This window comes from Pectinophora gossypiella, unplaced genomic scaffold (genome assembly GCF_024362695.1).
Source record: "Pectinophora gossypiella unplaced genomic scaffold, ilPecGoss1.1 Pgos_121, whole genome shotgun sequence".
NCBI classification, from domain to species: Eukaryota; Metazoa; Arthropoda; class Insecta; order Lepidoptera; family Gelechiidae; genus Pectinophora; species Pectinophora gossypiella.
Window position 1 is genome coordinate 1 of NW_026063210.1, and position 25504 is coordinate 25504.

Sequence of the window (25504 nt, forward strand, 5' to 3'; positions counted from 1 at the left end):
TCCCATACATCATTTTGACCCCCCGACGCTCCTCTGGGAGAACAACCCTGTCAGTGAGTCAGTCAGTCAGTGAGTCAGTCAGTCAGTGGGTCTCCAGCTATATATAGTATAACTAGATGTCGCGTGGTTCGCTCGCAGCAAGCTGCTCGCGTGTCTTGTTTTCCCGCCATTTTATTACCGCGATAGAATTTGACCAAGACTAAAATAGGTCTCGTGAAGTCAAAAAAGTTCTAGGTGCTATAGTTTTTCCAGGCCTTAGGGTATCTCCCTGATGCGGAGCAGTTTTCCAAGATGACGTTCCCATCACACCCCTATACATAATTTTTTTGTTTATATGGCGGCCATCTTGTTTTTCGGCCATTTTGTTTTTTTTTCACCGGCGATAAAATTTGACCAAGATTAAAATAGGTTACGTGAAAACAAAAATGTTCCAGGGGCGATAGTTTCGCCAGGCCGTAGGGTGTCTGCCTGATGCGGAGCAGTTTTCGAAACCTTGAAGTATACTCGTACTCTACATGACGTTCCGATCAAAACCTTTATACATAATTTTTATCCCTGAGGCATTTTCAGGAAAAACGAAAAATTTGTATGGCGGCCATCTTGATTTTCGGACATTTTGTTTTTTTTGACCGGCGATAAAATTTGACAAAGATTTAAATAGGTATCGTGAAAACAAAAATGTTCTAGGTGCGATAGTTTCGCCAGGCCGTAGGGTGTCTCTCTGATGCGGAGCAGCTATCGGAAACCCAGACATATTTTCATACTCGACATGACGGTCCGATCATATTCCTATACATCATTTTCACCCTCGAGGCATTTTCAGGAAAAACGAAAATTTTGTATGGCGGCCATCTTGTTTTTCCGCCATTTTGGTTTTTTTTTCACCAGGGATTGGATTTGACCAAGATTTAAGTAGGTTTTGTAAAAAAAGAATTGCTCCAGGTTTTATAGTTTTGCCAGGCCGTAGGGTGCCGCCCTGATGCGGAGCAGTTTTTGAAGATCGAAAGGTATATCCATATTCAACATGACGTTTCGATCACACCTCCCATACATCATTTTTACCTCCGAGACATTTTCTAAAAAAAATAAATTTTGTATGGCGGCCATCTTGAATTTCCGCCATTTTGATTTTTTTTCACCCACAATAGAATTTGACCAAGATTTAAATAGGTTTTGCGAAAAAAAAATTGATCCAGCTATAATAGTTGCGCCAGACCGTAGGGTGTCTCCCTGATGCGGAGCAGTTTTCCAAGATCTGGAAGTTTTCCCATACTCACCGGGAGGTCCCGATCACACCTCCCATACATCATTTTGACCCCCGACGCTCCTTCTGGGAGAACAACCCTGTCAGTGAGTCAGTCAGTCAGTGAGTCAGTCAGTCAGTGGGTCTCCAGCTATATATAGTATAACTAGATGTCGCGTGGTTCGCTCGCAGCAAGCTGCTCGCGTGTCTTGTTTTCCCGCCATTTTATTACCGCGATAGAATTTGACCAAGACTAAAATAGGTCTCGTGAAGTCAAAAAAGTTCTAGGTGCTATAGTTTTTCCAGGCCTTAGGGTATCTCCCTGATGCGGAGCAGTTTTCCAAGATGACGTTCCCATCACACCCCTATACATAATTTTTTTGTTTATATGGCGGCCATCTTGTTTTTCGGCCATTTTGTTTTTTTTTCACCGGCGATAAAATTTGACCAAGATTAAAATAGGTTACGTGAAAACAAAAATGTTCCAGGGGCGATAGTTTCGCCAGGCCGTAGGGTGTCTGCCTGATGCGGAGCAGTTTTCGAAAACCTTGAAGTATACTCGTACTCTACATGACGTTCCGATCAAAACCTTTATACATAATTTTTATCCCTGAGGCATTTTCAGGAAAAACGAAAAATTTGTATGGCGGCCATCTTGATTTTCGGACATTTTGTTTTTTTTTGACCGGCGATAAAATTTGACAAAGATTTAAATAGGTATCGTGAAAACAAAAATGTTCTAGGTGCGATAGTTTCGCCAGGCCGTAGGGTGTCTCTCTGATGCGGAGCAGCTATCGGAAACCCAGACATATTTTCATACTCGACATGACGGTCCGATCATATTCCTATACATCATTTTCACCCTCGAGGCATTTTCAGGAAAAACGAAAATTTTGTATGGCGGCCATCTTGTTTTTCCGCCATTTTGGTTTTTTTTCACCAGGGATTGGATTTGACCAAGATTTAAGTAGGTTTTGTAAAAAAAGAATTGCTCCAGGTTTTATAGTTTTGCCAGGCCGTAGGGTGCCGCCCTGATGCGGAGCAGTTTTTGAAGATCGAAAGGTATATCCATATTCAACATGACGTTTCGATCACACCTCCCATACATCATTTTTACCTCCGAGACATTTTCTAAAAAAAATAAATTTTGTATGGCGGCCATCTTGAATTTCCGCCATTTTGATTTTTTTTCACCCACAATAGAATTTGACCAAGATTTAAATAGGTTTTGCGAAAAAAAAATTGATCCAGCTATAATAGTTGCGCCAGACCGTAGGGTGTCTCCCTGATGCGGAGCAGTTTTCCAAGATCTGGAAGTTTTCCCATACTCACCGGGAGGTCCCGATCACACCTCCCATACATCATTTTGACCCCCGACGCTCCTTCTGGGAGAACAACCCTGTCAGTGAGTCAGTCAGTCAGTGAGTCAGTCAGTCAGTGGGTCTCCAGCTATATATAGTATAACTAGATGTCGCGTGGTTCGCTCGCAGCAAGCTGCTCGCGTGTCTTGTTTTCCCGCCATTTTATTACCGCGATAGAATTTGACCAAGACTAAAATAGGTCTCGTGAAGTCAAAAAAGTTCTAGGTGCTATAGTTTTTCCAGGCCTTAGGGTATCTCCCTGATGCGGAGCAGTTTTCCAAGATGACGTTCCCATCACACCCCTATACATAATTTTTTTGTTTATATGGCGGCCATCTTGTTTTTCGGCCATTTTGTTTTTTTTTCACCGGCGATAAAATTTGACCAAGATTAAAATAGGTTACGTGAAAACAAAAATGTTCCAGGGGCGATAGTTTCGCCAGGCCGTAGGGTGTCTGCCTGATGCGGAGCAGTTTTCGAAAACCTTGAAGTATACTCGTACTCTACATGACGTTCCGATCAAAACCTTTATACATAATTTTTATCCCTGAGGCATTTTCAGGAAAAACGAAAAATTTGTATGGCGGCCATCTTGATTTTCGGACATTTTGTTTTTTTTTGACCGGCGATAAAATTTGACAAAGATTTAAATAGGTATCGTGAAAACAAAAATGTTCTAGGTGCGATAGTTTCGCCAGGCCGTAGGGTGTCTCTCTGATGCGGAGCAGCTATCGGAAACCCAGACATATTTTCATACTCGACATGACGGTCCGATCATATTCCTATACATCATTTTCACCCTCGAGGCATTTTCAGGAAAAACGAAAATTTTGTATGGCGGCCATCTTGTTTTTCCGCCATTTTGGTTTTTTTTCACCAGGGATTGGATTTGACCAAGATTTAAGTAGGTTTTGTAAAAAAAGAATTGCTCCAGGTTTTATAGTTTTGCCAGGCCGTAGGGTGCCGCCCTGATGCGGAGCAGTTTTTGAAGATCGAAAGGTATATCCATATTCAACATGACGTTTCGATCACACCTCCCATACATCATTTTTACCTCCGAGACATTTTCTAAAAAAAATAAATTTTGTATGGCGGCCATCTTGAATTTCCGCCATTTTGATTTTTTTTCACCGGGGATTGGATTTGACCAAGATTTAAATATGTTTCGCGAAAGAAAAATTGCTCCAGGTTTTATAGTTTTGCCAGGCCGTAGGGTGTCTCCCTGATGCGGAGCAGGTTTTCAAGATCGAGAAGTATTTCCATACTCAACAATACGTTACAATTACACTCCCATACACAATATTTACCCCCGAGACATTTTCCGGAAAAATAAAATTTTGTATGGCGGCCATCTTGTTTTTCCGACATTTTGTTTTTTTTTCACCAGCGATTGGATTTGACCAAGATTTAAATAGGTTCTGTGAAAAAAGAACCGTTCCAGGTGCGATAGTTTCGCCAGACCGTAGGGTGTCTCCCTGATGCGGAGCAGTTTTCCAAGATCTGGAAGTTTTCCCATACTCACCGGGAGGTCCCGATCACACCCCCCATACATCATTTTCACCCCCCGACGCTCCTTCTGGGAGAACAACTATGTCAGTCAGTCAGTCAGTCAGTGGGTTTGTAGCTATATAATATAATAACTAGATGGTACTAAGTGCGCTCGCTGCTAAAGCAGCTTCGCGGGCGTTGTACGTGGATTGACGTTTTCGTATAGTTTGTTTCGCATCACAGATTTGTAATAACTATTAAGACAGACACAAAAAGAAATAAAAAAAATGTGTAGGATATTGTTGGTTTATTTTATGTTATCAAAAAATAAAAATATAACATTATATTCTCTCTCTCTCCCTTGCATTGTTCCCATATGGTGGTGGGGTCTTTATTCCGAGTCTTTTCCTTCCACTTCGCTCTGTTGGATGTATCGTCTGCGGAAACATTGCAGGAACAAAGATCTTCTTTGATGACATCTGCTTCTTTGCCTTCTGTATTTCCTGTTAAAAATAAAATAATATTAATTTATTTATAATAACGTATAGATATAATATCCTTTTCTTAGTCGATAGCGATACGTTTTTGCCAAAGTGGTCGTGGTCGTCATGTAACGTACCTCGATATCTTGTAACTTTTGATTGCTGGCTGTCACACTGCTGCGTGCATTGAAGGACTTCAGGCTTGGTCGATTTTATTCTATTGCAATCATAATCTCCTACACAGTTTATTACACTCTGCATTTCCTGTGAATAAAATATATATTACATTTTTTTCCTTAGTCTATAGCGATACGTTTATGCCAAAGTGGTCGTGATCGTCATGTAACGTACCTCGACATCTTGTTACTTTTGATTGCTGGCTGTCACACTGCTGCATTCTTTGAATGAGCGGCCAACATCAGGCTTGGTTTATATAATACTATTGTATTAATGATCTCCTACGCAGTTTTTTGCCTTCTGCATTTCCTGTAAATAAAACATATAATTAAATATTATATGTAATTTATTTTCCTTAGTCGATAGCAATACGTTTTTGCCAAAATAGTTGTGGTCGTCATGTAACGTACCTCGATATCTTGTTACTTTTGATTGTTGGCTGTCACACTGCTGCATTCATTGAAGGAGCTGGCAACATCAGGTTTGGTTTATATAATACTTTTGTATTAATGATCTCCTAGGCAGTTTTTTGCCTTCTGCATTTCCTGTAAATAAAATATATAATTTATTTTCCTTAGTCGATAGCGATACGTTTTTGCCAAAATAGTCGTGGTCGTCATGAAACGTACCTCGATATCTTGTAACTTTTGATTGCTGGCTGTCACACTGCTGCATTCATTGAAGGGGCTGCTGACTTCAGGCTTGGTCGATTTTATTCTATTGCAATCATGAACTCCTACACAGTTTATTGCCATCTGCATTTCCTGTAAATAAAATATATATTAATTTTTTTTTCCTTAGTCTATAGCGATACGTTTTTGCCAATGTGGTCGTGATCGTCATTTAACGTACCTCGATATCTTGTTACTTTTGATTGCTAGCTGTCACATTGCTGCATTCATTGAAATAGCGGCCAACATCAGGCTTGGTAGTACTATTGTATTAAAATCTCCTACGCAGTTTTTAGCATTGTGCATTTCCTGTTAAAAAATAATAATGTTAATTTATATATATTAACTTTTATTTATAAATATATACATATATATTTTAGGTGATTTCCAAACTACCCAGGAGGTACACCCAGTAGCTCGCTTTTTTTCATGTGGTTCCCCCGCTAATCGAGGCCGCATCCACCTACTTATATGAGAAGTAGGTTCTATCTAATGAGTTAGCAATAGTCATTCAATAAGCAGAGAAATGTGAAAGAAAAAGCAATTTTTAACTAAGGAATTTAAAATAAAAAGCAATTTTCAGCAATTAGCATGCAATAAGCAAAGCAATTACTCAGTAATTGTCAAACATAAGCGAGTTGTACAATTTAAAGATATTATTGACAATAACAAACACGTACCGAGTTTGTTAATACTTACATTGAGTTATCATCGGTAAGTTGACCAAATTATTAGTACAGGTTATCACATTCACTAAATGAAAATATGTGTTTTTATCAATTGTAACAATGCTTGCATGACCTAACCAACCGTTGGTGTTGTGGACGCCAATCTTCAAGAGACAAGTGGACGGGTGTGAGGAAAACTGGCAAGATGAACACGTCGGTGTGGGTGCGACTGGTGCACGGGAGAGAAGTGGAGCTAGTTGGCAGATGGAATTAGGCATCACTCTCTTGCTTCAGTTAAGTTCCACTCAGATCAGGTGGGTTGTCGCATGGATGAACATCGCATGGGTTGGAGTAATTCGGAGTAGAACTGTCCATGTTGTTCCCTTCATCGTAGGCACTTCAGTGGACTGTGGATCGATCAACAATAGTTACGTGAGTTGGCTGTCAAACCGATATGACGTGCCAGCCGAATCTAGCGACCAGGTATGCAGGGGATGGAGGTATCCTGTGGAGTAATCATATCAGCAAAGGTGAAAATGTCGATTGGGAGTGAAATGGAGGGAGAAGGAGAGCTGCAGTCAGCGGTCACGATCTTGCTGTAGATAGACTACATGCTCAGTTTACGTGTAGTTGTAACTGTTCGAAGTTAATTGAAAACGATCGATATGCAAATTCCTGTTTAATAAAACAAGTAATAAATGAACAGGCAGGTTGTTTTTTCGGTATTTAAACGCTAAAACCGTTGTTTGTTTATTGATTAGCAGTAATATGATGAATTCTTGGATACTGATGAATGCTAATAAGCTAAGTATTTAAAACAAAATCACATTCAGAAGCACTAAAAACACATTAAATTAAAGAACGAAATAATACCGTATGAAATATTATTTAATATAATATAAAGGATGGAAAGAAGAAATGACAAGAATGCTATTTAGCGTGACATGGCTCTAACCAGATCCACTGGAAAACATAAAACCATATAAAACCTAAGTTTTTGTTTAGCTCATACACGATATTATGTTTTTTGAGGAACCGTGTCATGCGAAACAGTGTTCTATTAAAAAGTATTGTAAGGAGAAATGCAAAGAACACAATTTAGCGTGACATAGCTCTAACCAGATCCACTGGAAAACATAAAACCATATAAAACCTAAGTTTTAGTTTAGCTCATACACGATATTATGTTTTTTGAGGAACCGTCTCATGCGAAACAGTGTTCTATTGAAAATTATTGCAAGAAGAAATACAGAAAACACCATTTAGCGTGACATAGCTCTAACCAGATCCACTGGAAAACATAAAACCATGTAAAACCCTAAGTTTTTGTTTAGCTCATACACGATATTATGTTTTTTGAGGAACCGTCTCATGCGAAACAGTGTTCTATTGAAAAGTATTGTAAGAAGAAATGCAAAAAACACCATTTAGCGTGACATAGCTCTAACCAGATCCACTGGAAAACATAAAACCATATAAAACCCTAAGTTTTTGTTTAGCTCATACACGATATTATGTTTTTTGAGGAACCGTCTCATGCGAAACAGTGTTCTATTGAAAAGTATTGTAAGAAGAAATGCAAAAAACACCATTTAGCGTGACATAGCTCTAACCAGATCCACTGGAAAACATAATAATACCTTATAAAACCTAAGTTTTTGTTTAGCTCATACACGATATTGTTTTTTGAGGAACCGTGTCATGCGAAACAGTTTTCTATTGAAAAGTAATGTAAGAAGAAATGCAAAGAACACAATTTAGCGTGACATGGCTCTAACCAGATCCACTGGAAAACATAAAACCATATAAAACCTAAGTCTTAGTTTAGCTCATACACGATATTATGTTTTTTGAGGAACCGTCTCATGCGAAACAGTGTTCTATTGAAAAGTATTGTAAGAAGAAATGCAAAAAACACCATTTAGCGTGACATAGCTCTAACCAGATCCACTGGAAAACATAAAACCATGTAAAACCCTAAGTTTTTGTTTAGCTCATACACGATATTATGTTTTTTGAGGAACCGTCTCATGCGAAACAGTGTTTTATTGAAAAGTATTGTAAGAAGAAATGACAAGAATTCTATTTAGCGTGACATGGCTCTAACCAGTTCAACTGGAAAACATAAAACCATGTAATCCCTAAGTTTTTGTTTAGCTCATACACGATATTATGTTTTTTGAGGAACCGTCTCATGCGAAACAGTGATCTATTGAAAAGTATTGTACGAAGAAATGCAATAAACACCATTTAGCGTGACATGGCTCTAACCAGATCCACTGGAAAACATAAAACCATATAAAACCTAAGTTTTAGTTTAGCTTATACACGATATTATGTTTTTTGAGGAACCGTCTCATGCGAAACAGTGTTCTATTGAAAAGTATTGTAAGAAGAAATGCAAAGAACACAATTTAGCGTGACATAGCTCTAACCAGATACACTGGAAAACATAAAACCATGTAAAACCCTAAGTTTTAGTTTAGCTCATACACGATATTATGTTTTTTGAGGAACCGTCTCATGCGAAACAGTGTTCTGTTGAAAAGTATTGTAAGAAGAAAGCAAAGAACACAATTTAGCGTGACATAGCTCTAACCAGATCCACTGGAAAACATAAAACCATGTAAAACCCTAAGTTTTTGTTCTGCACTTACTATATTATTTTATATTCATGGTAAGTTGGATTTTCTGTAGGTATATGCAAATTAATAACAAGCATAGTTATTTGTTATTTGCTTCATAATAGTAAATACCGAATGTAGACTTGTAGAATGTAGACAACGAATGTAGAAAAACAAACGATTATCTTAAAATATTACGTAGGTATTATGTTGGTTATGACTGACTGTACACATATGAATTAAACTATTTGCAGTTACTTTCATTTCTAATAACATTTGGTGTATTTGGTAACATTTAAAACTAAACAATTTTACCAGAAAATATAAAATATGACTCGCTTTCTATTTTTGTAACTAAAGGTGTTTTCTTTTACATTTCAATTCTTAAGTATTTTTTTTGCTTTAGCCATATATGATTTGAAAATTTTGAATATCAAAGTTTCACGTTGTTAGGTAGTGGTTTCTTCTCCAATTATTGTTTTTCCATATAGTAGGTATTTTCTAGCAAGTTCACTTTATTTAGCCTGTATACATGTATTAATTACTTTATGTATGTTTTGTATCGATGAGTGATCATTCTTCTGTCAATACTGGTGAGACCCGCTTGTGGGAGGCCAGAAATTAACATGATCAAATTTGTTTTTGAATTTGCTTAGGATGGTATAGAACATTCATTGTTGATTATAGGCTTATTTTTTTTACATACGCCATTAAAGGTAAAGCATGGTCGTACTTAATATCCTCCTGTGGCGTAGATTTTCAAACACAATAGCAAAACAATGGGATTTTGTTTAAGGACTTTTTTTCATGCTTAGCCCATCTGACAGTCGTCATATTTACCCATGTTTATGAATGAAATTGTTCGCACTGCCGGATACAGGTAATTACTGACCTATTTTATTGCACAACACAATAAATAATGTTCTAAATAACACTTTTCATTTATATATTTGTAGCCACAAATCTGTGCAATTGATGATGCGTCTTTGCTGACACAGTGACGATGACGATTCATACACCATTGAATGCTAATGTATAATAATATACTGTATCCATCACAGGACACGCGAGTTTTACTATGTAGCGTTTATGTGTACTCATTAATCGATTTCCAGCTTGGCAATTGTTTAAGTTTCTGAATCTTTCTTCGAGCAGACATTTGAAGTAATGTTATTTCTTAAAGTTTCCTTGATGATGAGTAAACAGATCCGGATCCGGAGTTTTCTTTCTTCCTTATATTTATTATTTTAAGGCCTTCCTTTTTTTTCCTTATATGTTCCTTATATTTATATTTTTTTTGTTTGTTTACTTAATTCTAACTTAAGTTACTAAAATACGCTAGTATAAAATATTCTTTAGTACAATTTGAATGCAAATTATATTTTTTTACTATATTGATGAGTAAAACTACACATTACACAAATTTAATCGGTTATAAAAACTTATTTTTCATTGTACATTTATTTTCCTGAATTAATGAATGAAAATATCAAGTCGTTTGTGTTATAAAATAGCTAATCCAACTTACCATGAATATCGTATTTTTTTTTATTATTTTAGTAAATATATTTTGCTTACTGCTTAGTGAATGATAAAAAAATAAGTGACTAAAATGACAAAGATAAATTTTACTTAATGTAAGTTAAGTATTGGGTAAAATGCTTTTGAATGATGATTTGTTTAAATATACTCGTAGAAGTATAATTACTGCATAACTTATTGCTTTAAGTTGAGAAAGTAGCACTTAGGAGAAAAATGTATCAATAAACATCATTGGTGTCTTCATCGAAATATTTTAGTATTAATTTATTGTTTATATACGCACTTAAATTTGGTAACAAAATCATTTGTATAGCGTTAGCGTTATAAAGTAAAAAATGAAGATCAATAAATCATACGTTTGCTTACAAAAAACAAACAGTTTTAGCGCTTAAACACTGAAACAGAATTCTTTTCAAATAACTTCGAACAATTACCACTTTAATACACCTAAACTAAACATTGCCCATGTACAGCGAGATCCTGAATACTGATTACAGTTTCCGTACTCCCTCCTTTCCAGTCCTAAGCGACATTCAAACCTTCGCTGACACGATCATTCCACAGGATACGTCCATCCCTTGTATCCCAGATCGCAAGAATCGGCTAGCACGGCATAGCAGCTTGACAGCTAAAACTCACGCAACCATTGTTGATCGACCTACAAAATCCACCGAAAATGCCTACGACGATGGGAACGACACCGACAGTTCTACTCCGGATCATTCCAACCTGCGACATTCATCCATATGACAGCTTACTTGATCTGAGTGGAACTCAGCTAAAGCAATCGAGTGATACCTGCCTCCATCTTCCAGCCAGCTCTACTTCACTCCCATGCACCGGTCGCACCCGCAGCCAAGTGTTCATCCTGCCAGTTCACTTCACGCCCGTTCTCTCGTCCCCTAAAGATGAGCCTCCACAGCGTTAACGGCTGGGAAGGGCATGCACACATTGCCAATTGATTAACACACATTTTAATTCAGTGATTGTGACTAATAAAATGGTAAACCTAGCTTTGAAATTCAATGTAACCATCATCAAATCGAGTGCAAGCTTGTTAAAGTCAGTTTTATCGTTAAATTATACGAAAAGAAGAAAAAACAAGATAGAATGAATATAAATAATAATAAATAATTCGCAATATACGATAATTTCAGCACATGATTTAACCGATCTAAAAAAACCCAATAAGCTTAATAACAGAGATGAACTGTTCAGTCTTTTCAAGAAGTGCCATCCTAATAAAGTTACGTTAAACTTAAAAGTTCTGATATGATAACGTTATTCGAGAAAGGTTGGTCATTTACGATTCGGTGCCTGGGTAGTAGTACTTTTATGTCACGTCTTTCGCGAACGCGACCTAAAGCTACATACAGTTGACCGTGACTAAACATGTCAGATCTAAGATCGACCCCAACGCGACTAATCGTTTGACCCTGGCTCTTGTGAATGGTCATTGCATAACACACCTGCAATGGGAATTGACGGCGACACATCTCGTAAGGGCTGTTATGTTCTATAGGCGCTTTAAAAAGAATTCGAGGGATCAAATAATCTCCTAGTTCACCTTGTTTCCGAACTTTAATAATATATGGAGATGTTTCAACGACTATTACTTTGGTGCCATTTACTAAGCCGTCCGCGAAACTAAGATTACGCGTGATTACACAAACACATTCTAATTTTAATTGTAAGTCGAAATCTGGAACACCTTGTGGTCGAAGTGTATGTAAAAATTCAGGACTAAAATATACTTGATCAGCGTTGTCGCTTAAAACTTTGTCTATGGCATAAAAATGTAATACTTCTCCTGGTAGTTTGTCTAAAATAACGGCATTAATTTCTCTAACTGCATCGTTACGGGTGCATAGAATCGCTCTGAAGGAGCATACGCCTGGCTCAGTAAGGGTAACTTCTGGAAATACAAAATCAATTAAATCTTCTAATTCAGTAACATAATCAATGGATTCAAGTTGGACTAATTGCAAATCATTATTATTTGTTTCTAACCTATGAGTAGGTAATGAATTTGAACCCAGTTTTAAAAGAAATTCTGCATACTGTGCGTCATCCTTACATCTCTGTGAAGTTACCAAACTAAATTTTTTCAACTGTTTCCAAATAGGAGAAGTTTTTAGTGACGCGTTTAATATATCAAAATTCGTTCGTGCTTCTGGGACTACAGGAGGAATTTGACGAAAATCTCCTGCAAAAATAATTATTTTAGAACCAAAAATTTTGTCTGACCTCATCAAATCCTGCAATGATCTATTTAATAAATTTATAAGGTATTTATGAGCCATCGGCGCTTCATCATACACAATGAGATTAGAATTGTAAATCAATTCAGCTCTTTGAGTACCATTTGAGATGTTCCAGTATCCGCTAACATCTAATAGATGTAAAGGAAATCTAAACAAGGAATGAGCCGTCATTCCGTTTGTGTAATTTTGAGCAGCAATTGCAGACGATGCACAGGTTAAAACTATACCTTTAAGGTTACCGCGGATATATGCAGTTATGACCTTCAATAAAAGCGTTTTTCCGGTGCCGGCGGGGCCATCGATAAAAATCGCACAGTTGTTGGATTCTCGGTAAACACTATCAACGCAAAGCTTTTCCACGTAATCGAATACGGCACGTTGATCGGGAGATAACTGTGGCAACCACTCTTCTACGTATGATTTCAAACTATCTAAATCATATTCAGTGCGTTCCCTATCCAACTCAGTTGACCTGTAAACTACTTCCGGCAAACCTTGTTCTATTAACGAAGTTCCGTGTCTGCGTAGCATTCTATCTATTTGAATGAGGCACATGTTAAACGCGTTTTCTTCGTCATCTGGCACCCTGTAAAGGAAATCTTCGGCCAATTGACGTTTATACGTGTTCCACAGTGACGCCACTGAGGCACCATTAACAGCCAGCGTTACAAAAAAGCTACGAAGTCGTGGTCCGGTTAAAAAAGTGGAAGCTTCTTCCATAGCCCGTTCATATTCGACTGCGTCGTCCGCAAGTCCTACGAATTTGGCAGCTTCTTGAAAAGTTGTGCAATTTGGACCTCCAATTTGAAGTAAATCCGCGAAACGACGACAAGGGTAAACACTTAAAAGAAGTCTTAAAAAGAACTGTTCACCTCTGTTCGGCGCGACCCAAAATAGACGCGCGACGAGCTCACCCCGCATTCTCCGCGTAAGAAATTTGCCGTTTTGCATTTGCACCGCCTGAACTGTCTTTAAACATGGATCTTTCGCATGAATGTTATAATTTTCAAAAAAGTCTAAGTAGGATACCCGATCAAACTCCTCAGTTAAAGGCCTACTGAAATAGTCTAAAAGATCTGAACCTGCATTATTAACTGCCTCGTTCGCGTGGCCAGGCTTAAAAAATACCGAATTTTGATCGGGCAAATGTACTGTTAACATTTTTACCGTAGGGTTCCTAGCTACAATATCAAATTCGAGAACACGCCACGCTGCTTCGCTAGAACTAATATATCGCTTAGTGACATATTGTTCGATTTCATCCTCACGATGTTCTTCATCAACAACGGCAATACTGGCTTCATCAGGTCCTTTTGTCATATATTTAAATAAATACTTAATTATAGCACGCTGTGTGGACACTTCTAAATTTATGTGAGCATCATATTTTAGGAGAAGAGCAGGATTATAAGGAACGACCCACAAATCATTAACTATTACGTCTCTGCCGCGATATTTAATAATCGCCTGATTTTTACTATTGCGACGTAAATGTATAAAACCTCTATCGTCACTGAAGGTGACTGGAGTTTCTTTTTTTGGAAAATAGTTTAAACAGTTTTTTTTCTCACTATTCCAACACGGCAAATTAGTTCGGTAAGGAGGGCCGCATGGACCGTGTATCATGTGATCCATGACAACTTTGTATAATAAAGTTTGTGCTGGATCGGGTATGGTAGCTCGAACAAACTTATCAATATCCAGACTTTCTACTGTCCACCACCTTCCACTCTAAAAGCAATATGCGCGTGTGGTAGTCCTCTTTTTTGGAACTCTATAACATGCATTATATAAACAATTTTTCCGAACCATTTACCCGATTTTAAATCTTTTAATAACTCTCCTAGTTTTAAGTTGAAAACTCGAGCACAAGTAAGTGGGTCTTTTGATCGACATGATAATGTTGAATTTTTTATTTCAGGCCAGTTGGGGTTACATGTTAAAGTTAAAAAATATGATGGTGGACCTAACCTGTTTACCATTGCTATGGCATCCAGGTATTTCTTTTTCATGTACCGTGGACCCCCTGTGAATGAGCTAGGTAAATAAATTTTACCAGGTTCTACTCCACCTTCTCCTAAAATAAACTCGTCATTAATTAATTCTTGGAGTGGAGCTACTCTTAGCCTGTTTTGTTGTTTTGTTTGGCTATTTTTCAAAAACCGCAAGCGTTCTTCTAAAACTCTACAAAACATATCGACTAACCACTCTTCAGATAAACGACCAAATATGCTAAATCGCGATTCGGATAAAAGTAAACAACGGACATATTTAACCTGATTAAGCTTATTGCCCTTATTATCTCTCATATCTGGATGCCAACCAGTATTTCCGTGAGGATATAAGAGAGGATACTGGAAAGTCTCGTATAAGGAATCCATTATATCTATTGTTCGAGGCCTACCGTCTGCTATCTTTTTAACTACAATACAGCGTGGAGAAAATTCTTCGCGGTCTGTACTAATAATTGCGGCAATTTCTTGACCAATAGGTTGATCTCCGAGGATGTTACCATGAGTCGCACGAGTAGTTTTTTCGAACTTCAAGAAAGCTTCTGATGATACCTCTAAACTTAACCTTCTAAAACAATTTATGTACGGATTAACTGTGTGCATGAAACCTGTAATCATTCGAACTACCGTTTTATCTAAACTTAATTCGCCAGCTAAACTCTCTCTTTCGCTACTGTCATTTATGTAAAAATTAATATTATTAGGACTTTCATTGTAAGACAAATCAAAGATACGGTGGTAAATACGTCCTTGAATTTTTAGAAAAGATATACCTTCTGGATGATGGTAACCGTGGGAAACACCTAATGCCGAAAATGCAAAAATATTATTGTAAGCGCGTGGTCTATTTAAAAAAGCTGAATTTGAATAAAATTCTTCATTTAATGGGAGAAAATTTTGAACGTTATAATCTCCTGAATGACAACACCATTGTCGACGAGTTTTCTCTTCTTCGAACAATGGAGCATTACAATTTGGACATCTATATGTCTTATCAGACAGAAGCGACGTATTTTTTAAATTATATAATCTAATAATATTAAGATCGTGTCCCTGTTTTTCACCTATAAAATTTTTTGAATATCTCAGCGGCGTTTCTATGTTACGACTATTTTCTGTATATCTTTGTGCTGCTTTTTTGTTAATTTCGGGGTGGAGCTCGTAATAACGTTGAACGGCCGCGCGATGAACGTCTGGGTTGTTCTCGTTATAACGTTGAACGGCCGCGCGATGAACGTCTGGGTTGTTCTCGTTATAACGTTGAACGGCCGCGCGATGAACGTCTGGGTTGTTCTCGTTATAACGTTGAACGGCCTCGCGGTTAATGTCTGGATTGCGTTCGTTGTACCGTTGAACGGCCTCGCGGTGAATATCTGGATTGCGTTCACTATACTGTTGAACTGCCTTGCGATTAACAGCGGGGTTTTTCGTTGTGTATTTCCTGACAGCTTCGCGATGCGCGTTTTCTTTACTTGGTTTCGGTCCGCGTTTCTGTTTTTTGGGTCGGCCACCTTTATTTTTAACGCATTGGCTTTCGTCTTGATTACTGATTCTTTCTAATAGGACAACTGGTTTTAAAATTGTCAGTTTTATATCACTTGTAGTGTTATATACATCTACCGGATTTGAATCAACTTCCAATTTACTAATATCAAAATTTTGCACAGAGGTTTTAAGCGGGGCCAGGGTTGATTGATAGTTCATCAAAATCGAATCTAAAGTTTGATTCTCATTCAGTAATGGTGATGATATTAAATCTACTAAAATGGATTGTGACGTTTCGGAACTAACCTGCGCTTCGTTTTGCCATATAAGGTCGTCATTTAATACTCTTAATCGGGTTAATGAGTATTCGGATCCGTCGTAAACTTCATTCGCGAGCAAAAGTTTGGCTAGCGCTTCGGTTGAATTACATTTAAATAAACGTGCTACGTAAGGACCATCTTCTGGCTTACCCGTTCCTATATTAATGTTGTTGCTGTTAACTGCATGGCTGTTAAAGAAATAATATTCACCATTAAAGCGCCAAAAACTAAAAGTATAACCCTGACCCGTAAACAATATGCTATCGGTACTGTCGTTGTGATTTGAGTTGTTCACATTATAAGCGAATTGCGAATCGACAGTATAGTCATTAGTATTAAAAAACACTCTATTGTCCAGTATATTCTTTAACGTTAATAAACCTATGTCTTTATTCGCGGGAGTTGTAGGATACGTATTAGAAATGATCCAGTTGTCCTCCATACTAACTATATGTGCGACGTTATCCCCGACGCGAAGCTCATTGGGTAATTCATCTGGCATAAAATAACTGACACCCCTCTGAAGTAGATATTTTAACTGCATGTAAAGTGTATCCCCCATTCTTAAAATTTCATCAATTTCGGCAGTAGTGAAAGATGCGCGATTATGGAACACTGAATAAATTGAAGCGCATGCTGAGATAACCGTACATTGCGAATTATTACCTTCATACATATCGGAGCCTTGGTGTGTTAGACCTAAGGATTCAGTAAATTTTAGATATTAATTTATTTAATTTAATAGATAGATTAATACACCCTATTATTGACACCCCTACTGACTATTAAGAAAAAAAAAATAAGAACATTTTGATATATTCCTTGCATTTTGATATATTCGGTGCCGAAAAATGATTAGACCGTACCAATCATTTAAGGTTCTAATAATTAGGCAGTTTACCCTACATAAGGTACTTAAATTAAAATATCTATTATCAATATTATCCATTCTCCAACAATCTATTTTTTAATAAAACTATTATTCACCGATATTATTATAGGGGAATGCAATAATTATTATATGAGAATTAAGTTACCTACTACCTAATATAAAAAAAAACTACGCATACATATAAAAATTTTCAGTCGGATCAATAAACCTAGGTAGGTGATTTTTTTAATAAGTAGTTAAAATGGCATTCGTTATGCACTTTCTCACAGTGCCGCCAGTTCGTGCCGCACAAAGGCCGCCGCCGATAATCATTTCAGAGTCGGCGACGGTCATGTAGAGCACACATTGTGGTTTGAACATCAAAGGTCGATGAATTAAGTCGACACATTGCCATCGTAGCTGTGGCTGAAGTGAAAAAAAATACGAGGCGCCGACTTTACAATATTAGAAAATGGCTAAGCAACTTTCTCTGAAAAAACACATACTTAAGATTACGCCGATTTTCCGTTGGGATCGGCCACGCAATTCCACTTACGACGATCCTGACACATACTTCGCTTCTACTACTCTTATCAAAGTACACTCTTTTATGAATGCTCGCCGGGGGGGGGGGGGGGGGGGGCCGTCCAGTACTCTTGACCGTGGCTTTTCTTTAAACATCCTGAAATTAATCGAGGTATGTACCACCTAGGCCATCCACTTCGGATTTACCCTTACATCCGTATAATAAATTCTTGGCCTTGTCCAACCTATCTAGCGTCCTTTTGTCAATTCTCTTCACTACATTTTCTTTACAACAGTCCCTTAACACACTATTTTATCATTCAAAGTTATCCCACTCATACTCCTCAACGTTCTCATTAGTACCCTTTTGACAGTTTTAATAAAATATTAAGCAATTGAAAATTACATCATTGTAACATAAATATTTATTCAGGTACCTAATAAAATGACTTTAAGACCAATGACATCGAGAGGGGCCGTACCGGGATACAAACATTCAACTCAATTGATGTAACGCAACGCAAACCCTCGTTATAAAATATTTAGAAGACATGTCGATTTATACACTGCACTTTACTTAAATAAAGGATTATACAGTCTGTTCTCTGCCTACCCCAATGGAAAATAGGCGAGATATTATGTATGTACGCAATGCAGCACTCTATTGACGGAATATTTCGAAAATTTAATATAAAATAACAGGAAAACGTAATGCCACAGTTTTTGTTCTTCTTTTGATCTTGTTGCATCATAGTGCGAGATTATTTCAGACTAATACAGGTGAAGTAGGTACGTATATTTGTCAAAAATTTAAAAAAAAACCAGGCAAGTGCGATTTGGACTCGCGCACCGAAGGTTTCGTCCACAGAAAAGGTTAGTAAAAGAAAATTTCTGATGCCGAAATTCAAGTATCTAGATATAAGACGATCGAGTTGAACGTCACTTAAGCTATAGGCATCAAATAAAGAATAATACTACGTTAGAATGGTCTGTCTCGCTCGTACTTATGCGTTAGACGTGTATCTACGTATGATACGTATACATACTTACATACACAGATTTTTCCTTTACTAACATTTTCTGTGGACGGAACCTTAGGTACATATACACATAAAATATAGTATAACATAGTATATATGCCTACCTATATTATATTTTTACTGTATCAGGGTTGTGGAGGTATGGTATTTTTTAGACACTCATTGTATTCGGCATTTTCCATATCTTTAGATAGCTGTAAAGTAATAAACAAAATAATTATAAAGTTGTTACTTTATTTTGCTTATTACTTTATCACAAAAAGTAATTTAAAAAATTTAAACAGACTTCAAAATCTGTCAAATAAAAGTAAAAAATAATATTTAGTTGAATACATTAGAATCTAAGTTTTGAAATTACTTTTTATTTGTATAAACTCGAGTGTCCCTAATAATATTAATACGCCAGTGACCATCGTTACCAAAACACTGAAATATTATAAAATGTCTTATAATTTGTTTAATGTATGTAGTGTCCGACACACCCTTGACCGTTTTCCAATTTTCTTTAATTTACTCTCAAATCATTAGTATCCATACTTACTTAAGCTCTAAGCTTCTATTAGTATAGTCGAAACACAAAGTTCCTAATTTTTAACTGTTTTTCAACCATAAGTTGGAAATTTCTAAACCAATTTTGATGAAACTTACATTCTTTTCTATGTTGGACGATACTTAATAAAAAAGCATTGCAATACGATTTGTAGTTTTTACGAAATGCATGGACAAACATACAGGCATGTATATGGAAAATTTAACACACATTACAATATACATATGGGTCAAATTGATAACCTTTTTTTTGAAGTCGGTTGAATTAGATTAGTTTCCTTCAGTCCCCACCACATGGTCATCAAGATATATAACCATATCCCTAACCATATTCAAAATATAGACAAACCTACATACACCCTTTAACAGTCATTTAAATAAGTTTATTGTAGACAAATGTTATTATAGCATTCAAACTTTTTTTTTCAGATAAACTAAATACTTCAAACCTTCGATATCTCTATATCTATATACTTACTTAATAACTTGTTTGATATAATTTTGTTATTATAAATAGCTGTATTATATAATTAAGTAGGTAACTTTATAATAATTTTGTTACCTAGTTACTACTTATTTCTATAATTTTTAGTTAGTTATCTTATAATATTATTATAAGATTGGTTATAGTTGTATTTAACCATCTGTAGTAACTTGTAATTTTTGATAAAATATGCTACACATAAAACAGACATAATTATTTAGTTGGCTTTTTCACGATTTTAGAGAAAGGTTTAACTATTCACACAGAATATTAAGAGAGTGATTGGTATTAGTATAGCATAGAATAAGTAATAATACTACGGTCATAGGTTAACTTTTGTGTGTACTATAGGTAATTTTTTACAGACCTACTTATTACAGGTCATCTAATGAGTGAAGTTACTGTTGTGCTACAACATGGGTTGCTGTCAAACCACAATCACACTCGGATTGTTATAATTTAAAAAGGATTCAATCTTATTATTATTATCTATAGTGTTATGATCTCATCTAAATTTATCATAGGTTAATTAACTTATTTCATATACCTACCAACATACTTACATAATCTAAAAAAATATTAATTGTAATTAACTATCGCCTATTCTAGTCACACAGCATAAGTAGGGGCAATGCAATTGATTTAAGTAAGTAGGTACCTATTGCCTGTTATTAAGTAAAGTTTTTTCCATGACTGATGTCAAGCGGCTATTTTTATCATCATAAAATCAATCGATCGTTTGGTAAACTGGAATTAAACTCGTTAAAATCTAAATACTTACCGGCACCGATGCAGGTTGCAGCAGGCTCGTCGTCGACGCGACGGCGACGCATTGTAGAGCACAATGGAATTTCGACGCTTGAACGCTTCATCTGTAAACAAACCACTTCTGTACTATTTGTTTATCTAATAGACAATAAAATAAGAATTATAGCTTTAAGTAGGTACGTACTTACCTTTTAATGTTTCACTTTCATTATGTGAAAAAGAGAAAATCAGTACAGATAGTTAAAGATCTTACAATTATAATAATTATGTTTATATGGCTAACTATTTTACGATTTTAAAGATTATATACCTAAATATATTTATAAATAATTGTTAAATTATCAATAACAAAATCAACTTACCTTTGGAATCTTGAAATACAAGTGAAAAAACGCTTGTCACTTTTTCGCGCCAACGGTTTGGGTACTGAGTTTACTTTTTTTTCCATGAGACAAAGAAATTCTGGCAACGCAGATTCAAACAGCCAATATCGAAAAATATTGAGGTACTTTTTTCTTCACTCGGTCGCATAGATGTCGATGGAATTAATAAATAAGCAATATAAAATCTAATTGCTTTTTGTTACTTCAGTACAATTTATTAAAAGCAGTGAATATTGAGTATTTTCATTAATTTTTCCATTGTTTTTTGGCGGGAAAGTTGTTTTCTTCATTGAATAATCTATTTATATTTAATACGAAATGAAGAAGTAATCGAAAAACATTCACTTAAGTGTTATCATATCGGAAAAATATATAAATATAAATAATAAATAAACATTCAATAAACAAAGTGGTACTATCTATTTTCACTTCATGCCAAGAAGCCGCTTCATAACTCGAAAATTTATGCGGACTTTTGAGTTAATTCGTATCACAAACCTAAAGGTCTATGTAACCAGGCCAAAAATTTCCAAAAAGAAAAAAAGATGAGGCTATAATTATGACATAATAACACATTTGCGTAACCTGTGGATTCCATTGCTTACCGATTTGAAAATATGAAAATACGTTTATAGTTTTTAACGAATTTAACGTACCTAGTATAGTATTTGGCTGTATGGGTTATGTTTCCTTTGCCTGTCCTATGTACAAAATAACCAAAAAAAAAACTAAACAAAATGGTCTTATGGTCTCGTTCTGTGGTCTCGTTGCCGAGAAGTTCTCTTGATAATTTCCTGTGCTACTTTGTTAGAATTTGTAGCTTACAAGTTCACCGTGCGAGAGCGTCGACATTCTACTGTAAAAACTTCCAGAGCCATTGTGTGTTTTGGATAGAGCCGATATGATAAAAAGTTTGTGGATAATGTTCGTTGATAAATTGCAATGTAAGTAACATACAATCAAATGACATTGTTATTATATATGACACTGTTATTATATAGTTATTTATTTATAGGTGTGAATGCTGATCGACTTTGTCATACTAACTCATACTCATACTAAGAGATGTAAGCAACAATAACAAGTTTCCTGAAGAATGTTCCAATCGGACAGTTGGAAACAATTATGTCTGTATAAGTTGTGGAATATCTTTGGGAAAGCAGTCACGAAGATAAAATCACAGGCCATGGGCTTATGGAAAGAAGTGAAGAGTGGTATTATATAGAAAAACAATCTCCGAGATAGGTATTTAAGTATTAAGTATTTTATGTTGTACATGAAAAATATTGTGTTTCAATCATAAATGTTATAAGGCAATCCTTAATTATGATTAAAACATTGTTCTAATTTTAATTTATTGTTGGCAATGTTTCAGTTCCATTCCTACACATTAAATAATATTGATACAATCGGGCATATTGTGCAATATACTATTAAAAACATTCATGTTTGCTTTCAGATGCCTGATGGATGCCCATGTATGCATTGTTTGCAGGATGAGCTCACCTCAAAAGCATTAATATCTAGTGAACATAAAAGCTGTGTGTGTTGTTGCAATGTATATAGTTCTATTTATTAACCCCCGACGCAAAATTGTGTATATGTGTCTATCTGTAGCATCGTAGCTCCCAAACGGATGATCCGATTTTAATATGTTTTTTTTTTGTTTGTAAGTTATATTAGTCGAGAGTGTTCTTAGCTATGTTTGGTAGAAATCGGTTCAGGTCTTCAAGGTCATCAGAGATGTTTGTTAAGTGTGATAGGAATGTTACACGCTCAGTTTGCTTGCAAGCATAGGTATGTGGGATAAGTTATTTTTTGCTTTTTATAGGGTTTTTTTCACCTTTTTTCATAATAATTGAGTACTTTTGTTTTGTCGGGGTTTTTTTTTGTTCATAGATGTTGGTAAACTATGAGTTTATATCACTTTATAATTATTATAATTTATATCATTAAATCATTAAATAGATAAAAACCTGTGTATATTTTAATGTTATTGTTAAGTTTATTCTCTACCTACTTACTAATATGTTACCATATTAAGTCTGTTCAAAAATCATAAATAGGTACTTGTTCTTCTTCTATCATGTAGGTTGTGAAGTGGATGACCAACCTCAACCAGGGTTATTGCTGAGCCGCCAATGTCGTTGGATCAGCCAGCAATGTCCTAACTGAATCAGGGATCACAAAGAAATTTTTGTGTTTTGTCCCCACCGGGACTTGAACCTGGGACCTCCGGAATGTTAGCCACTGGACCACATAGGCCGAGAGTATATGGTTAAGTTGCTGTTTTATTTCAACTATTTAATTAAATGTAGGAATATTTTGTATGAGTATGAATTATATAATAAAACAAATTATTTCTAAAAATATATCTTTCATTATGTTTTTAATAAAATTGTTTCTTTTTAAAATTATTTTGAAAAATAAAATAGTAATCACGTCGTTTAGCACCACTTCAACTGATAGGATCTCACAATCAATGTTTTTTGTGGTATCAAAATTGTTAGTTAAATTTAATTTTTGACCTCTTGGGACCAGATTTTCACATCAAACATCCTTTGGTGGTCTTTATTGGTCTAAATGCAAGACAAATATAATTATAGAATCTATAGGTACCAATGAGGGACTTTCCAGGCTAGGTTCTCAAAAAAAATACAGATGGCGCTGTCCAGATTTAACATGATGTGTTATTGGTGCTGATTCCAGTACACACTGTCTAAGTTTATTTGAAGTTATACCTGTCATTTTATTATCAGGTGACGGGTAAACGACAGGCTTAAAATTTATGGAATAGGTTCACAATAATTTTAGTCAGAAATTAAAAAAACCCAGCAAAAGTTGACAGCACACATGTCACCGGCGATAGAAATATGTTATGCGAAATAAAAGTTGCTCCAGGTTTTATAGTTTTGCCAGGCCGTAGGGTGTCTCCCTGATGCGAAGCATGTCACCGGCGATAGAATTTGACCAAGATTTAAATAGGTCTCGGGGCGTAGTGTGTCTCCGTGACGAGGAGCAGTTTTCGAAGACCGGGAAGTAATTCCGTACTCTACATGACGTTCCGATCACACCTCCCATACATCATTTTTAGCCCCGAGGCTTTTTCTGTATAAGGGAAATTTTGTATGGCGGCCATCTTGTTTTTCGGCCATTTTGTTTTTTTTCACCGGGGATAAAATTTGACCAAGATTTAAATAGGTTTCGTGAAAAAAATATTGCTCCAGGTATTATAGTTTTGCCAGGCCGTAGGGTGTCTCCCTGATGCGGAGCAGTTTTTCAAGATCGAGCAGTATTGAAATACTCAACATGACGATCCGATCACATCCCTATACATAATTTTTACCCCCGAGACATTTTCTGGAAAAACAAAATTTTGTATAGCGGCCATCTTGTTTTTCGGCCATTTTGTTTTTTTTCACCGGGGATAAAATTTGACCAAGATTTAAATAGGTTTCGTGAAAAAAATATTGCTCCAGGTATTATAGTTTTGCCAGGCCGTAGGGTGTCTCCGTCTCCCTGATGCGGAGCAGTTTTTCAAGATCGAGCAGTATTGAAATACTCAACATGACGATCCGATCACATCCCTATACATAATTTTTACCCCCGAGACATTTTCTGGAAAAACAAAATTTTGTATAGCGGCCATCTTGTTTTTCCGCCATTTTGTTTTTTTTTCACCGGCGATAAAATTTGACCAAGATTTAAATAGGTCTAGTGGAAAAAGAATAGTTCCAGGTGTGATAGTTTTTCCAGGCCGTAGAGTGTCTCCCTGATGCGGAGCAGTTTTTCAAGATGGAGCAGTATTGAAATACTCAACATGACGATCCGATCACATTCCTATACATAATTTTCACGCCCGAGGCATTTTCAGGAAAAAAGAAAAATTTGTATGGCGGCCATCTTGAATTTCCGCCATTTTGATTTTTTTTCAACTGCAATTAAATTTGACCAAGATTATAATAGGCCTGGTGGAAAAAATAATGTTCTAGGTGCGATAGTTTGGCCAGGCCGTAGGGTGTCTCCCTGATGCGGAGCAGTTTTTCAAGATGGAGCAGTATTGAAATACTCAACATGACGATCCGATCACATTCCTATACATCATTTTCACGCCCGAGGCATTTTCAGGAAAAAAGAAAAAATTGTATGGCGGCCATCTTGAATTTCCGCCGTTTTGATTTTTTTTCAACTGCAATTAAATTTGACCAAGATTATAATAGGCCTGGTGGAAAAAATAATGTTCTAGGTGCGATAGTTTGGCCAGGCCGTAGGGTGTCTCCCTGATGCGGAGCAGTTTTTCAAGATCAAGCAGTTGTTTCATATTAAGCTTGACGTTCCGATCACACCTCCCATACATCATTTTTACCTCCGAGACATTTTCTGGAAAAACGAAATTTTGTATGGCGGCCATCTTGTTTTTCCGCCATTTTGTTTTTTTTTCACCGGGGATTGGATTTGACTAAGATTTAAATAGGTATCGTGAAAAAAGAATCGTTCTAGGTGCGATAGTTGCGCCAGGCCGTAGGGTGTCTCCCTGATGCGGAGCA

At 36.2% G+C, this 25504-nt stretch overlaps 1 protein-coding gene and 2 long non-coding RNA genes across 4 annotated transcripts; 1 reads left to right on the plus strand and 2 right to left on the minus strand.

Annotated features, from left to right (window-relative positions):
• Positions 1-4398: 4398 nt before the first annotated feature.
• Positions 4399-6228, minus strand: LOC126380838 (uncharacterized). Of its 2 annotated transcripts, XR_007568554.1 has the most exons (5): positions 5604-6228; positions 5381-5515; positions 4926-5060; positions 4712-4838; positions 4399-4595 (listed from the first exon to the last, which is right to left on the minus strand). It is a non-coding gene; the product is annotated as an uncharacterized LOC126380838 (long non-coding RNA). The 2 variants fall into 2 exon arrangements; XR_007568555.1 differs by lacking the exons at positions 5381-5515; positions 5604-6228 and adding an exon at positions 5162-5269.
• Positions 6229-15919: 9691 nt separating this feature from the next.
• On the minus strand, positions 15920-21231 carry LOC126380836 (uncharacterized). The gene is made up of 4 exons (XM_050030428.1): positions 20937-21231; positions 20588-20678; positions 16044-17036; positions 15920-15936 (listed from the first exon to the last, which is right to left on the minus strand). Exons 2-4 carry the CDS (start codon positions 20676-20678, stop codon positions 15920-15922), a joined length of 1101 nt encoding a protein of 366 aa, XP_049886385.1. The 5' UTR covers positions 20937-21231.
• Positions 21232-21680: 449 nt separating this feature from the next.
• Positions 21681-24822, plus strand: LOC126380837 (uncharacterized). The gene is made up of 3 exons (XR_007568553.1): positions 21681-21901; positions 21973-22202; positions 22417-24822. It is a non-coding gene; the product is annotated as an uncharacterized LOC126380837 (long non-coding RNA).
• Positions 24823-25504: the final 682 nt, after the last annotated feature.

Excerpts from the sequence above, each read along its gene's own strand:
- LOC126380836 (XM_050030428.1), bottom strand. The coding sequence starts at position 20,678 with ATGAAGCGTTCAAGCGTCGAAATTCCATTGTGCTCTACAATGCGTCGC. Across the intron at positions 17,037-20,587 it reads TGCAACCTGCATCGGTGCCG|GTCTAACACACCAAGGCTCC; the intron begins GTAAGTATTTAG and ends CTGAATCCTTAG.